Below are 17,429 nucleotides of genomic sequence, written 5' to 3'. Positions count from 1 at the left end.
ACTGAGCTGTGTATCTAATCCTATCCTGTGTGATACTGTATACTGAGCTGTGTATCTAATCCTATCCTGTGTGATAATGTATACTGAGCTGTGTATCTAATCCTATCCTGTGTGATACTGTATACTGAGCTGTGTATCTAATCCTATCCTGTGTGATACTGTATACTGAGCTGTGTATCTAATCCTATTCTGTGTGATACTGTATACTGAGCTGTGTATCTAATCCTATCCTGTGTGATACTGTATACTGAGCTGTGTATCTAATCCTTTCCTGTGTGATACTGTATACTGAGCTGTGTATCTAATCCTATCCCGTGTGATACTGTATACTTAGCCGTGTATCTAATCCTATCCCGTGTGATACTGTATACTTAGCCGTGTATCTAATCCTATCCCGTGTGATACTGTATACTGAGCTGTGTATCTAATAGTATCCCGTGTGATACTGTATACTGAGCTATGTATCTAATCCTATCCTGTGTGATACTGTATACTGAGCTGTGTATCTAATCCTATCCTGTGTGATACTGTATACTGAGCCGTGTATCTAATCCTATCCTGTGTGATACTGTATACTGAGCTGTGTATCTAATCCTATCCTGTGTGATACTGTATACTGAGCTGTGTATCTAATCCTATCCTGTGTGATACTGTATACTTAGCCGTGTATCTAATCCTGTCCTGTGTGATACTGTATACTGAGCTGTGTATCTAATCCTATCCCGTGTGATACTGTATACTGAACTGTGTATCTAATCCTATCCCGTGTGATACTGTATACTGAACTGTGTATCTAATCCTATCCTGTGTGATACTGTATACTGAGCTGTGTATCTAATCCTATCCCGTGTGATACTGTATACTGAGCTGTGTATCTAATCCTATCCCGTGTGATACTGTATACTGAGCTGTGTATCTAATCCTATCCTGTGTGATACTGTATACTGAGCTGTATCTAATCCTATCCCGTGTGATACTGTATACTGAGCTGTGTATCTAATCCTATCCCGTGTGATACTGTATACTGAACTGTGTATCTAATCCTATCCCGTGTGATACTGTATACTGAGCTGTGTATCTAATAGTATCCCGTGTGATACTGTATACTGAGCTGTGTATCTAATCCTATCCTGTGTGATACTGTATACTGAGCTGTGTATCTAATCCTATCCTGTGTGATACTGTATACTGAGCTGTGTATTTAATCCTATCCTGTGTGATACTGTATACTGAGCTGTGTATCTAATCCTATCCTGTGTGATACTGTATACTGAGCTGTGTATCTAATCCTATCCTGTGTGATACTGTATACTGAGCTGTGTATCTAATCCTATCCTGTGTGATAATGTATACTGAGCTGTGTATCTAATCCTATCCTGTGTGATACTGTATACTGAGCTGTGTATCTAATCCTATCCTGTGTGATACTGTATACTGAGCTGTGTATCTAATCCTATTCTGTGTGATACTGTATACTGAGCTGTGTATCTAATCCTATCCTGTGTGATACTGTATACTGAGCTGTGTATCTAATCCTTTCCTGTGTGATACTGTATACTGAGCTGTGTATCTAATCCTATCCCGTGTGATACTGTATACTGAGCTGTGTATCTAATCCTATCCCGTGTGATACTGTATACTTAGCCGTGTATCTAATCCTATCCCGTGTGATACTGTATACTGAGCCGTGTATCTAATCCTATCCTGTGTGATACTGTATACTGAGCTGTGTATCTAATCCTATCCTGTGTGATACTGTATACTGAGCTGTGTATCTAATCCTATCCTGTGTGATACTGTATACTTAGCCGTGTATCTAATCCTGTCCTGTGTGATACTGTATACTGAGCTGTGTATCTAATCCTATCCTGTGTGATACTGTATACTGAACTGTGTATCTAATCCTATCCCGTGTGATACTGTATACTGAGCTGTGTATCTAATAGTATCCCGTGTGATACTGTATACTGAGCTGTGTATCTAATCCTATCCCGTGTGATACTGTATACTGAGCTGTGTATCTAATCCTATCCTGTGTGATACTGTATACTGAGCTGTATCTAATCCTATCCTGTGTGATACTGTATACTGAGCTGTGTATCTAATCCTATCCCGTGTGATACTGTATACTGAGCTGTGTATCTAATCCTATCCCGTGTGATACTGTATACTGAGCTGTGTATCTAATCCTATCCCGTGTGATACTGTATACTGAGCTGTGTATCTAATCCTATCCTGTGTGATACTGTATACTGAGCTGTATCTAATCCTATCCTGTGTGATACTGTATACTGAGCTGTGTATCTAATCCTATCCCGTGTGATACTGTATACTGAGCTGTGTATCTAATCCTATCCCGTGTGATACTGTATACTGAGCTGTGTATCTAATCCTATCCCGTGTGATACCTATGTCTGTGTTCTGGTATTGCAGCGGCGGGCCCCTATGTCTGTGTTCGGGTGTTGCGGCGGCGGGCCCCTATGTCTGTGTTCGGGTGTTGCAGCGGCGGGCCCCTATGTCTGTGTTCGGGTGTTGCGGCGGCGGGCCCCTATGTCTGTGTTCAGGTAATGCGGCGGGCCCCTATGTCTGTGTTCTGGTGTTGCGGCGGCGGGCCCCTACGTCTGTGTTCTGGTGTTGCGGCGGCGGGCCCCTATGTCTGTGTTCAGGTAATGCGGCGGGCCCCTATGTCTGTGTTCTGGTGTTGCGGCGGCGGGCCCCTATGTCTGTGTTCTGGTGTTGCGGCGGCGGGCCCCTATGTCTGTGTTCAGGTAATGCGGCGGGCCCCTATGTCTGTGTTCTAGTATTGCAGCGGCGGGCCCCTATGTCTGTGTTCGGGTGTTGCAGCGGCGGGCCCCTATGTCTGTGTTCTGGTGTTGCAGCGGTGGGCCCCTATGTCTGTGTTCTGGTAATGCGGCGGGCCCCTATGTCTGTGTTCTGGTGTTGCAGCGGCGGGCCCCTATGTCTGTGTTCTGGTGTTGCAGCGGCGGGCCCCTATGTCTGTGTTCTGGTGTTGCGGCGGCGGGCCCCTACGTCTGTGTTCTGGTGATGCAGCGGCGGGCCCCTACGTCTGTGTTCGGGTGGTTCAGTGTCGCCCTCCAGCTGCAGTTCCCCGTTTCTGGAGGCCGTGCAGGACGTTTCACACATTTTCTGGCTTCCCTCTAGAAGAAAGCTGTGTTTGTGGGCCGGGCCCTGGGGACGGGGAAGGAATGCGGCGCGTGCACCCGCTGATCACCATTTCCTGTCCCTGCCATTCCATCGCTGGAGTTCTTGGCAGGTCCCCAAATGGGGCAACGGGACCTTTGTTTCAAGGCTGTGACAAAGTCCGCGGTTCTGCTCATAAATGCGAATCTTGCGTCTAGAAACTGCGGCATCGCCTGGCCGCCAAGCGCTTCATCCTTAATGTTCTGGTTTCACAAATATAATTCCGGAGCCACAGTGAAGACTGACACACAGAAGCTGGAATAGAGGGTACCTGCTGTGTATCCTCCCAGTGTCAGGTGCTATTGTAGAAGGGCCAGATATACAGAATTATTGGCAAATCTACTAATATTAGAAATGTGAAATCGATAGATTGTAACCTAGATTAAATCATTGGCTACTTTTTATCCTGGTAAATGACATGGCTTCACAACTGTTATGAATTTATGTTCACATACTATATTATACTTCTCCTACAGCAGCTGATAAAGCCAGGTCTGTTATCTCTCTATGCAAACACACAGATAACACTGAGTCCATTGTGTACATGCATTTGCATATTATGTGATCTGCTCCAGGCAGTGCTGACACACTGGATGGGAAAACACCTTTAATCCAAATTGGCAGTTTGCTCCTTTTAAACATGATGTGAAAAAGAAAATGTAATTTGTTGCAAAATTCTAAAACAACGAGAGCGATGAAGGAGCCAGAAGTCACAGAGTTCTCCTCAAGCGGAGCTGAGGAGGATGGAGCAAGCTTGGAATCAAGCGGCTCTTAGAGCAGCCAAAACGCCGGAGCAGGCGGATCATAGACACCAACAACAAGCTCATTATATGGTGTCCCAGCCAGCTGCTGAGAGGCCGGAACAATCACAGGCACAGTACGAAGAACAAGTTCAGCAGCAGGACAGCTTGAGAACTGCCGAAACGCCGGAGCAGGCAAACCATTGACGGCAGCAATTTGCTGACTATAGGCAGATCATCGACGCCAACAACACGCAGGCGAAGTCGCGGGCAGAGGCTATTTCATGTTCTATAGGGTATGGTTAGGGTGTGACTGATGGGACTCGCACGCAACTCAGCCCTAGGTACATTCTGGGAGTTGTAGTTCCGTAACACTTGAAGGCTCTTTAGATCAGTGGTGAAGTTACAGCTGTCAGGGAATGCTGGGACTTGTAGTGACAGGTGCGGATGATAGATTCCCGCAGTCCTTCCTCCGGTCCCATCAGTGCTGCGGCAGTAGATAACCCTCCAGTTCGGGGGCCCCTGTGACCCGGCCAGGCAGGGCTCTCCCGCTTGCTTTCCTTCCTGCTTCCGCTTTGCTGCTTTTGTTTGACTCCAGCTGGAAATATAAATAAATAAGACATCTCTGCGGGTAATTACCAGCAATTATATGTATGTGCTGCACCGCCACCGCCACGGCAGCCCCCTCAGGAGAGGAAGCGCTGCGCGAGACAACGGCGCCACCTACTGGCCAGCCATGGAACGGTCAGGTGTGAAATGATGGTGGTTATGATGACGTTGCAGCATCCCGTGTGCCGCCATGTGCATGGACCTTTAGCCTTGCTCTCCTCCATCTATCAGGAGGTGTAAGTTTGTGGTTGTGGCACGTTAGCGATGTATAAAGCCGTACTGTAGGTGGCGCTATTATTATTATTCATATTTGTGCTGTTTTATTAATCCAGTTTTTTTTCTTCCTCTCTTCCAGTGTCACAATGCAATATCAGCCTGAAGAAGCAGCGAAACAGAAGCATCTTCAGTTCCTTATTCTGCTGTTTTCGGAGCTACAATGTCGAGCCGCCGGCCTCCAACAACAACAGCAGCCCCCTGCCTCCGCTGGTGGAAGAAAATGGCGGTGTTCAGAAGGTGAGGCGTCCCCTACAGACCACGCTGCGAATGGGAGAAAAGTCGCCAAACTTACGATTACCTAAGATTTCTAAAGGGAACAAAAAAAAACTTTTTTTTTTAAATTAATTAAAAAAATAAATAAAATTCTAAGTTTACATTCCAAATATTTTCTAGATTCTCGCTACTTTCCACTGTATCATCTGTGTACTGCGTCAGTAATGTCCTGTCTATTAATAGAGATGACGCCTGTAAGATCTCTGCTTGCTGTCTGTTTACAATCCTGTAAAGATCTGATCCCTCTCAGGCCCGGGTCACATCTGCGTTCTGCTTGGGGACCCCCCCCCCCCTCCCCCAAACAGAATATCGAACGCATTGACAAGCGGTGAGCGCTGAAAGCACATGGACCCCATAGACTATAATGGGGTCCGTGTGGTTTCCGCGTGGATAGGAAATTATATCATGAAGTTCTTTTCTCTCCGCATGACTCGTGCGGAAAACACACGGACCCCGTTATAGTCACCGCTTGTCAATGCATTCGAATACCGAATGCAGATGTGAACCAGGCCTCACGGCTGAGGCTTTGTTACAATTGTATCTAGTATAGAGATTCCTTTTTACCTGCACTGACACATTGTAACAATCTCTCATTGTGCTGTTGATGTGTTTAGCTCACATATGATTGTATAGACTGGATTCAGTTGTAACAAACCCTCAGCTCTGAGACAGTGCATGATCCCCATTCACAGACAGCAAGCAGGGGAGTGAGACACACAGCGTATTATAAATGTGAGGCGAGTGATCGGACCTCCGCCTGTGTATCCTCGGGGTCCCCCCTTATTATTCCCCCCTCCTGTAGATCTGATAGTAACCTCCTCTTTTTGCTTTTCTCTCATAGGGCGATCAGGCGCAGGTCATTTCCATTCCCAGTGTATGTATTTTCTTTTACCCTTCCTCCTTTTTTTTGCTTTTGCGTTGTCTTTTCCGCCTCCATCCTCCATCTCCTGTGATATAGACTCGTATTGTAGGAATATTATTGGACATGAGACTGTACAGGGCGCCCTCTGCTGGACAGTCCCTGTTAATATCCAGAAATGGAGATCAGCGCCACCTGTAGTGTATACATGGAGCTGCTACCTAGGGGTGTGTGTATACTATGGGTACAGCGCGGTGATGTCGTCTGCACCTACCCCCTGGGATCACTGAGAACTTCTGTCCCAATTGTGTAACCCCTTACATGCTGCATCCAGTAGAGGGCGCCCCTTGGGTGTCAGAATTATTGTTGGATCAAAGGCATGTCAGATGTATACAGAACACAAGAGGAGGAGGCGAATATACATAGTGACTGGCCGTCCTGCTTGCTGGTAATCCCGCTGACCCTGTGAAGTATTCCCACCGCCTCTAATGCTCCGTTGTGGATTTTGTGCTTTATTTTCCCTCCAGCCACCTACGAAATACCTCCTTCCAGAGCTGAAAGTGTCAGATTATGGGAAGAAGTGTGTGGTCATTGATCTGGATGAGACCTTAGTGCACAGTTCATTTAAGGTAAGGGGCCGTCACTCTCACCTGCCACACCTGTACACTATGGTCACGCTCTGTACACTATGGTCACGCTCTGGGACTCCCATTGCTTCACAGTTTCCTCCCTCCAGACTATTATTGGTCTCTTCCATAGCGCAGTGGGACTGGCTGGAGTCAGTGGAAGTTTAAGCAGGGTTAGGGGCTTGGTTTGTTGTCTTTCTTAGGATCCTCCAAGAAATGGGACTGGAGAGCCCAGACATTTTGCCCATATGGGTCCCTGAATTTTTTGGCTGCCCTACTAGTAGATGTAATGGACCTGTACGGGCTCTTCTTCAACTTCTATTTCTCATTTGAATCAGACTTTTACCCAGAAACCTTTTGGTTCAAGTTGCCTGAAGGCGCTCATGAGTGTAAAGTCCTTTCACAATATGTCCGGTCTATATTGTCAGATTATATACTGTCCAGACATTACACGTGCATCAATCATGTTTTTACTGGCAGCAGGATTGTGTGTGCATTTTGTATGTTTTTAGGTTTCTCATTAATCCCGTTTTCTTTTTGTCTCCTCCAGCCAATTAATAATGCTGACTTTATTGTCCCAGTTGAAATCGATGGAACCATACATCAGGTATGTGGTGAGGCTTTACCTATGAGAATGTATAGGTTACAGTGGAACACACAAGCTCTACAGATCTAGTTGTACCTAATGCAGCTCCTAGGGGGTGGAGCATGATAGACACAGGAAGCCACACCCCTGAGGAGCTGCGCTGAGAAGAATCCATTTAAAATTCAAATTTGTTTATATTTTCCTACAGTCTCTTGTGATAAATTCTACTTATTCTTAGTATCACATCTTAGCTGGCTATCTTAAAAACATCTGCGACCTCCCCCTCCGAGAAGAGGAATGAAGACTCCTGGATCTGCCGGTCAGATGGGCTTTGGCCTGGTTCAAGTAATCCAGGATAGGCTGTTGACATTCTCCCGGGCCTATCCTCGATTACTTGCATTAGGAGGAGGCCGCGAGCTTCCAGCGGATACAAGTCATTTTATGTAGATTGTCTCTTTGTTTAGTGTCTTGTTTTTAGTTTTCTCTATAGATCGCCATGTTCTGCTGCCTTTGGTTTATCCGCCTCTCATCTCTTTAGACTTTTATTCCATGTTAGATCAGGTTTGGACCAATTTAGATTTTGTCAGGTTTAGGGTCTTCTTACTCTTTGCCATGTATATTGGAGGTACGTAATGGGCGTAACCTATGTAAGCTCCTCTGTAGTCTTATACAGTAGGTAATATGTTGGGCCTGTTTTAAAATAAATAAATAAATTCTCAGCTATTGTCTAAAATATATTTTTAAATATTTCTTACATTTTTGGGGTGCATTCCCAGGTGTACGTGTTAAAGAGGCCGCACGTGGACGAGTTTCTCCAGAAGATGGGCGAGTTGTTCGAGTGCGTCCTGTTCACGGCCAGCTTAGCCAAGGTGAGCGCGTCTTATTGTCACCCCCTCACATCCCCCCATTGTATAGATTTTTTTATTTACCTTGTGTGTGATTTTTTTTTTTTTTTTTTTAATATATATTTTTTTACCATTATTATTATTATTTTTTTTTTTTTTTTTTTTCTGTATCTAGAAGGGAGTGGATTGTTCTTTCAGATCTTGTCTTACGTTTCTCCCTTTTCTTCCTTGCTTCTTTTGTCCACCAGTGTGTCTTTGTGCTTTCTGCTAGTGTGTTGGGTAAGTGTCCCCCCGACCACCACCCCCCCACCATGGTAACGACACCACATGTGGGCTCCGCCCATAATGTAGCTTCCATGAACAGCTCATGAAGCCGTACCTAGCACGTTACCATGGTTAACGTAGCGCCCGCTATGACAGCGCGTCCTCTTTTCACCACATGGGCAGGTCGCCGCTTTTGGTAACCTGCCGGAAGGGGATCGGTGCTCGCTGGAGACTTAGTCTGGTCTTAGTATCGCATGCAGTGCCCTGGTGACTTATGGGACCCCCAACACCACCGCCATTAGCAGCGCATTAGATGCTTGCATTAGTGTAGTTGTTTTTATTTCCGTGTGTTGTATATTGCATCGGGTGTATGTGAATGATGGGACGTATTGTAAGATCCTGGCAACACGGTAAGTTCTTGAATTCTCCTCTCAAAGCGGATCCCTCCACCTCCCTGACATGTCTGCTTGAGTAAAAACCTGTGTTAATAACAATTTTGGATCAATTTTTCCTCGTAATTATTGCACCCCTCTGTTATTCTTCCTGGAAATGTATTAATGAATTGACAACTGGGCGCTACCATTCCCCTTGTCCAAGAGACGTGTCTCTAAAGAGCTCAGATTAGACTTTAAGGACAGTCCTCACTGGAAACGCCAAGTTTTCACTTTATTCATTCATTGCCAAGAGGAATAACAGAGGGACTAGGCAATATAGAGTTCTAGGAAGAAGTTCTCCATCAATGCTATCTGTGGTTTTTCCTAATGTATTATCAGTGGGGCTACACATTGATTCGCTATATCCAGGAACAGCGCCCAACATCCTGGTGTGGCTGTACTGGGAGCCTTTACTTGCCCACGGGTGGTATTATGTTGGTTTGACACCATGTTCTTCTGGATTAGGGTGATTAATCCCTACTTAAAGGGGGTATTTTATTGCCACCAACAAATCCATCTCTTTGCCTCTTGTAATAGCCCCCACTTCACTGATTCCGACACAGTTGGAATCTTTTCTCTAGCCCCCACCATTCCTGAGCAATCAGTGCTGTTAGTTTCAGCACAAGCAGGCTCTCTACTCTAAGGTGGGCAGTGAAAAGCAGGAGCAGAAAGTCAGGCCCCGCCCACACAGGGCCCGCCCACAGCATAACTATTCTGAAAATGATAGCACTTATTGCTCGGGAACGGTGGGGGCTAGAGAAAAAATTCCAACTGTGCTGGAATCTTTAGAGCGGTGCCTATTTAAGGAGGAAAAGAGCTGGAGGGGGTGAGAGGTCACCTTTAATGGGGCCATATAATAGAATTCCTTTTTTTTGTTGTGGAGAAACTGTTAGTCTGGTTACAAACTGGTCATTGCCTTGAATGAGAATCATCTACAATACCAGACACAGCCTGTAGACAAGAGTGGCGCTATGGAGCTCTTGTATGGACGATGCTTCTCTGGTGTCATAAGTTGTATAACTAATATAAACTGGCCCGCACAGGATGGATGGGCCCGTCTGTGGTTTCAGCTCGTCTTCATTTTGTCCTCTGGAGAACGTTCCGATGCCGATGATGGGCAGTGAAGGCTCGGGTTGCGTTGCGTTTTGTTTCCCTTCTGTTAGACAATTTATGTAGTTCTGGTATTTTAGATATAACCGAACCTCCGCTCATAGCACCAGGATAATCCAGCACTTAGACTAAACAAGTCGGAGTCTTTCCCATGGGTACGCGCTCCCGGCCAATCAGAGCTCAGATTATATGACCCCTATGTGCTCCGTACATTTAAGAGGACCCCTCCCCGTTCCATACATGTCTGTTTCGGTACACACGTCCTCATGAAGTCACAATCCTGAGCAGACTTGGTTCCAGAACTTTGCATTGTGCTGTTCCTCTGTTATTCCTCCTGGGAATGTATGACTAAAGTCACTAGTGGGTGTGACTATTTGGGGGCGTGTCCCTGTCCCTACACAGTTAGCACTGATTGGGTAGCATTGGCATCTATAAGGATATAGCCCTACTGTTAATGCCTTGTTCATTTCCAGGAGGAATAATAGAGGTACAGCATAATGCAGAGTTTTAAGGAAAGGTCCTCCAGGATTGTTACTGAAACAGCCATGTCAGAAGAGGCGACGGGCCCTCTTAAAGAATCCATAAACTGAATTTTGGGAAAGGGGGACACTTATTAGGAAGGTTGACCAGCTCTTCTTTATATAGGGACCAGTGATCCCTCCCCACCCCCTGCACCTTTTCTCCCAATGAAGAACATTACATTCAGCCTCTCTTTCGCATAAAATGGCTGATAACAGAGAACAGTAGACTACTTCACTGCAATGTTACCCTTTGAGTCTATACCAAGAGCTGAACATTCGGTTTCTTTAACCTTCTCTGTATCTTCATTCTTTCCCTATTGTTCAGTACGCGGACCCGGTGGCCGATTTACTGGACCCTTGGGGTGTCTTTAAGGCGCGACTCTTCAGAGAATCCTGCGTGTTCCACCGAGGAAACTATGTGAAAGATTTAAGTCGTCTGGGAAGAGAACTGAGTAAAGTCATCATCGTAGACAACTCGCCGGCGTCCTACATCTTCCATCCTGAAAACGCAGTAAGAGCGGTGCTCTCATGGAACGAATTCCAAAGGGGCCTGAATGATAGTGAACGCCTGGTAGGGGCGCCTGTGGACTCAGGAGACAATGAATCTCATCTCTGTATGTAAAGACTGGCAAAACATCTGCAGATGAGAAGCAGCTTAGGTTGAAAGTCAAAGCTTGACCTAGGGGACAGAAGAGCAAAAAGCACAAATACAGACCCTCAGGTTACTGCAAGTTTAAGAGCACCAGAATTGGGGAAAACTGTCGGGCACAAAGATGATATTGATTGCGGTGCTACAGTAAGCTAAACCAAAGTCAAGCTTTGAGTTTTAACCGCAGCTGCTTTTATCTGCAGATGGTTTCGCGGGATTTACATAAGAAGATGGGATCATAGAGCCAGAAGACCTCTGCACTTATCCGCTCAGTTACTTGGGGGTACAGACGCCCCCACCAGGTGCACACCAGCAATCGGGGCCATTATTATGACAATTGCCCCACTTCTAATGCAGTTAGCATTATTACTGTGGTGATTAGTGTTAGTATTATTGCCACTTTTAATAGTGCGATCACTATAACTAATATTACTGTAACCACTGCCAGGATTGTGATCATTGGTATTGTTGCTTTTAGTAATAATGGTTATAATAGTAGTAATACATGTAGTATATTAGTGATGATAGCTATGCTGTAAGTAGTGCAAAATCACTCCTAGTGTTATCTGACAGTGATAATAGTAATGATACCAGTAATATCAGTAGTGCACCATTTCTACTAGCATTATTAGTGATGACAGCGATATCACAATTACTCCTATTACTATTACTCCCATTAATAATAATACCTGTAATATCCCTAGTGCACTTACTAGTGTTATTAGTGATAATTCCTAGGATATCAGTAGTGCACTATTAATCCTAGCAGTTTAGTATTAATACCTATATCAGTAATGCACAAGCACACCTAGTAGTGTTATTAGTGATAATGCCTGTGATATTAGTAGTGCACTCCTAGCGTATACTAGGGTATTACAGGTATTATCACTAATAACAGTACTAGGAGTAATAGTGCACTACTAATATTATAGACACTATTACTCCTACTAGTGATATTAGTGATAATATCAGGAGTGTACTATTACTCCTAGTAGTGTTATTAGTGATATCAGGAGTGCACTATTATTCTTAGTAGTGTTATTAGTGATATCAGGTGTGCACTGTTACTCCTAGTAGTGTTATTAGTGATATCAGGAGTGCACTATTACTCTCACTAGTGTTATTAGTGATATCAGGAGTGCACTATTACTCCTAGTAGTGTTATTAGTGATATCAGGAGTGCACTATTATTCTTAGTAGTGTTATTAGTGATATCAGGTGTGCACTATTACTCCTAGTAGTGTTATTAGTGATATCAGGAGTGCACTATTACTCTCACTAGTGTTATTAGTGATATCAGGAGTGCACTATTACTCCTAGTAGTGTTATTAGTGATACCAGGAGTGCACTATTACTCCTAGTAGTGATATTAGTGATATCAGGAGTGCACTATTATTCTTAGTAGTGTTATTAGTGATATCAGGTGTGCACTATTATTCTTAGTAGTGTTATTAGTGATATCAGGTGTGCACTATTACTCCTAGTAGTGTTATTAGTGATATCAGGAGTGCACTATTACTCTCACTAGTGTTATTAGTGATATCAGGAGTGCACTATTACTCCTAGTAGTGTTATTAGTGATACCAGGAGTGCACTATTACTCTTACTAGTGTTATTAGTGATATCAGGAGTGCACTATTACTCTCACTAGTGATATTATTGATACCAGGAGTGCACTATTAGTCCTAGTAGTGGTATTAGTGATATCAGGAGTGCACTATTACTCCTAGTAGTGATATTAGTGATATCAGGAGTGCACTATTACTGTTACTAGTGTTATTAGTGATATCAGGAGTGCACTATTACTCTCACTAGTGATATTATTGATACCAGGAGTGCACTATTAGTCCTAGTAGTGGTATTAGTGATATCAGGAGTGCACTGTTACTCCTAGTAGTGATATTAGTGATATCAGGAGTGCACTATTACTCTCACTAGTGATATTATTGATACCAGGAGTGCACTATTAGTCCTAGTAGTGGTATTAGTGATATCAGGAGTGCACTGTTACTCCTAGTAGTGTTATTAGTGATATCAGGAGTGCACTATTACTCCTAGTAGTGATATTAGTGATATCAGGAGTGCACTATTACTCTCACTAGTATTATTAATGACACTGCTGCGATTAGTATTGTTAATGTTTCCATATTGTTATTACAATGTATTATAATTACTGTTAATAATTCTGATTTATTGTATTTTTTCTTATTCCTCCATCCCCCGCCCCCCCCACGTTGCAGGTTCCGGTGCAGTCTTGGTTTGACGACATGTCGGACACCGAGTTGCTTGATCTGATTCCTTTCTTTGAAGGATTGAGTAAAGAAGAGAACGTTTACAATATGCTTAATAAGCTCTGCAATAGGTAGCCCTCATGGAGCGCCCCCCAGTGGACGCGGCTCTCATCTGCAGCAGCCACCTGTATACTCCCATTCGGACGCCCGTTTTCCCCTCTCTGCGCTCCATTGTTGTGATTAAACTCACAAATGCTTGAAGGAAAACGCTGAAGACGCCGTGACGGAGGGGAGCCCCGCCCCTGTCCTCCCCAGCAGTGTCTGACAGAGGGGAGCCCCGCCCCTGTCCTCCCCAGCAGAGTCTGACGGAGGCGGAGATTAGTCCTGAAAGAGTCTGCGCAGGGTGAAGGGGCACTAATTTTTTTTTTTTTTTTCTGGTTTGTTGAGGTTCTTCAACGACGGACTCGGAAATACAAAAAAAAAAAAAAAAAAGCTAAATATTTTTAGAAATCGCTTTTCACTAATTTTCATACAATTAATAAGAACTTTTCAGGCTTTTATAGAGGAAAAAACACCAAATGTTTCAAATTTACAAGGATGTACCCCCCAACCCCTCCCCCACGCTTGGTTACCGCTGGCAATGTGCCCGCCCTTCTATATTACCCCCCGCCCACACACTATGCAGACATTTACCCTTCCCCCCCCTCTTTGGGGCAGTTGACCTGCCCCACCGGGAGGGGGGGGTTTATTTTTGGTTTTTCCCACCCCCTACAGAATGAAGTGCCTTTTCAAGTGTTTGATTTTAAAAAAAAGGAAGAAAAAAAATAAAAACTTTTTCTACTACAGACAAAAAATAGAAAAAAAATAATTTACAAACCTGTTTCACTTTTTACCGTCGACCGAAAAACCCGAACAAAAACTTTCTATCTAAAGGACGTTCACGAGGACACTCGGCTACGAAACCTACAGCTCTGGACGCGGGCCGCATGTTAATGCAACACTATTATGTTTTTTCGAGGATTTGCATATCCTGGGTTCTTTTTTGGTTTTGTTTTTGTTCCATATCTGTAGGTTGGGGGGCGATTTTTGCCCCCCACCCCGTTTGGTCATGACTGATGTACATTTTAATTCTGGTTTTGTGAGTTTCTCCCCCTAGTGCCCAGCACATAAAACTTCATGATTTGCTGCCTCCGTGTATTCCGCTCCAGTTTTTGGCAGGGGCCGCGTGGACACTTTATCGTTGCGCCTTCCATTGGGAGGTTTGCGCTTCAAAAAGTTTCCAAGTGCCCCCTTGCCTTAAGGAATGTCCGCCCCCATGCACAGTTCTGCGCTCCTATAAGCTCTAACGTTAAAGGGGTCTTCAGGAAGTTGGATATTGATCACCTCTCCTTAGGATGGGCCGTTAAGATCTGTTTGGTTGGGTTCTGACACCCCGGGACCCTACAGATCAGCTGTTTGAAGAGACCGCAGCGTTCAGGTAATCGCTGCAGCCTCTGCGCTGATTATCAAGCAGAGCGCCGTGCATTATATAGTGGCCATGCTTGGTATTGCAGCTCAGCCCCATTCACATGGATGGCCCACGTGATCACTGATCTGTGTGGTATCCCAGATCCCACAACATTGATGATCTAACCTAAGGATAAGTCGCCCATATGCATCTCCCAGAAAACCCCTTTTATTGGTCATGTGTCTCCATATAAACATTTTATTCATGTTTGGGGTTTTTTGGTATTTTCTTCACATTTCAGGAAAATAAATGTTAAAATGTGATCTATTTTCCAATGTTGTCCACTAGAGGGAGCATCATCTGTGTACGTTCAATGCAACACACAGTACGAAGAGGATTTCTAGTGGCCAAAGGACCTTTAATGACGTCATCAAGGGTCCTTAAGCAATCAGTGACGGATATTACAGCTTTCCAGGGCTACAGCTTATACAAAGCAGGACAGAGTGTGCCGTATGTCTGCTGTCACATGGGCGGTGCCTGATAACTGCTCATTATCTGTTTCAGTGTAGCAGTGCAGAGACATGGGGACGGCTCCCATCTGTCTCCTATGCTGCTGTGTATTTAGTTGCTTAAGGAGCTTTGGTGATGGCATCCCAGGTCTAAAAATCTGCGTAGATGTGACCGTAGCCTAATGTGCGCTCTTCAGGTCCCCGTATCATGTGTTCCCTTGATTGCTTAAGGACCCTTGATGATGTCATCAGAGGTCTTCTAGCAGCTGGTAGTCTTTTGTGGTGCATTGAGAAAGTACATGTATAATGCTCCCTCTAGAGGCCAACAGTGGAAAGTATTACATTTTTTTTATTGATTTTTAAAATGTATTTTTCATAATTTTAAAATCCTGATTGAGAAATAAAAAAAAAATGCCAAAAAAATTTAATTGATGAAAATTTTATTGCGGTGACACATTGCCTTCAGATAAAATTGGTGCCTGCAGCCACCACTAGGGGTTACTGGACTGTGTACTGTATATAACATGGTCTACAGCATGCTCCATAGCGCCCCCAAGTTGTGGCTGCATTCTACCAGGTAACGCTCTGCAGAGGGTCTGTGATCTGTCAACCCTCGGCTGTGTGCTCCCGATGCCACGGCTACTAATATTAGCTGATTGTTGAGGGTGCCAGGTGTCAGACTACCCACTGCATAGGTCATCTATATCTAAAGTGCAGAAAACCCCTTTAAAGGGGGCCTCTCACTGTCTCTGACGTTGCTGCCTTTAAATAGGCGCCGCTCCACTGATTCCTGCGCACTTTACATTTTTTCTCTAGCCCTCACCAGTCCTGAGCGATTGGTGCAGTTAGTTTCAGCATCTAGTATGTTGACGGTTAGGTAGGTGGTGCTAGACTTGTTCAGGTAGTCTGGGACCGCCCACCTGATTAACATACTGGGTGATGAAACTAGCAGCACTGATTGCTCAGCAACGGTGGGAGCTAGAGAAAAAATTCCAACTGTGCCGGAATCAGTGTAGATCCGGCTATTGAAGGACGCACAGAGGTGGAGGCGGTGAAAGGTTCCCTTTAAGGGCAGCTCCATTGTCACACACACAAACCTTTCATACTTGGAGAAACATTAAACGCTACTTCTGCTTTTCACAAAATTTCACAGTTTGACTTAAAAACGTGAGGAAATCTCGAGATCGTTTCTGTTAATGACTTTGCACTGATTTGGATTCGTTTTTAGTTTGACTTCTCTATTCACAGCCAAAGCTGCTGTTAAGGTCTTGCTGATGTCCTTGGACACACAGCGGTTTAGATCCATTCAGGTAGTGGCAGTGCAGTGACTCTACTCCGACCAGGGGCCATGTCCCCCAGCAGCCATAACTGAACTCCCACAATGCACTGCTCTGGTAAGACCCCTGCAGGTTTCTAGTCTGTGGCTTTGTATGTGAATGGAGTAGAACGTCTCCTATGGTTAGTATGCAGAGATTTTTACTCAAAGATGGAATAGTCCTTTAAATCCTATGGCAGGCGCCCCCTGCTGGAAACTCCTTCAGATTGCTGTCGCTGTGGCTGACGTGTTACATGATTGAGCGCCATGTAATACTACGTTTGACCAGCAGTGGTCGCTATACCCTGTAGGAGCAGCTTCCATCTAAGTTGTTGTTGCCCAGATGTGACCCCTTTAAGGTCATGGGTCATTGCTAGGGAACAACTAAAGTAAAGCCGACTCTGGATAATAAATTTGTCTTGGCTGCCCTGGATTAAAAGCCATTACTTTTATCTCCCAGAAACAGCGCCACCCCTGTCTGCAGGCTGTATGTAGTATTACAGCTCAGACCATTTCACGTCCCTGGAGCTGAGCTGTCCATGGGTGGTGCTTGGTATTGCAGCTCCCATCCAATGACTTCATGGGGCAGACTTGCAATACCACACACAACCTGGGGACAGATGTGGCGCTGTTTTAGGAAGAAACCAGCACATCATTGAGTAAAAATCTTATCCTGGCAAATCGGATGCACTGAATTATGCCTTATGCAGGGCTGAGGGGGCGGGGCATGACGCTAACGAGGACCTCTGTCATGCTCCGCCCCCTCAGGTCCAGCACTGGCCATAATTGTATCGGTTTGGCCCAGATTGATTCCGCCAGTTCCTCTTTGGTTACATTACATGGTAACAGTTTGTGTTGCTGAGGAGCATCTGAGGTCTGCGGAGATGGAGGGCCCCTTTAAAAAAAAAAAAAAAAATTTTTTTTTTTTTTTTGA

At 44.8% G+C, this 17,429-nt stretch overlaps 1 protein-coding gene across 2 annotated transcripts in view; it reads left to right on the top strand.

Moving 5' to 3' along the window:
- The window catches only part of CTDSPL (CTD small phosphatase like), a 44,916-nt gene extending 29,308 nt beyond the window's left edge, over positions 1–15,608 (top strand). Inside the window, exons 2-8 of one of the 2 annotated variants that reach the window (XM_075271821.1) lie at positions 4,906–5,063; positions 5,941–5,973; positions 6,486–6,587; positions 7,135–7,191; positions 7,947–8,039; positions 10,670–10,855; positions 13,234–15,608. In XM_075271821.1, coding sequence (XP_075127922.1) covers positions 4,906–5,063; positions 5,941–5,973; positions 6,486–6,587; positions 7,135–7,191; positions 7,947–8,039; positions 10,670–10,855; positions 13,234–13,359 — 755 coding nt within the window. In that variant the 3' untranslated portion in view covers positions 13,360–15,608. The remainder of the gene's footprint in view (positions 1–4,905; positions 5,064–5,940; positions 5,974–6,485; positions 6,588–7,134; positions 7,192–7,946; positions 8,040–10,669; positions 10,856–13,233) is intronic. The other variant, XM_075271822.1, reaches the window with a different exon arrangement.
- The last annotated feature ends 1,821 nt before the right edge of the window (positions 15,609–17,429 follow it).

Source organism: Leptodactylus fuscus, chromosome 4, assembly GCF_031893055.1.
Source record: "Leptodactylus fuscus isolate aLepFus1 chromosome 4, aLepFus1.hap2, whole genome shotgun sequence".
Lineage (NCBI taxonomy): Eukaryota > Metazoa > Chordata > Amphibia > Anura > Leptodactylidae > Leptodactylus > Leptodactylus fuscus.
The sequence above is the reverse complement of the archived record's forward strand: the minus strand, read 5'-3'. Positions and strand labels throughout refer to the sequence as shown.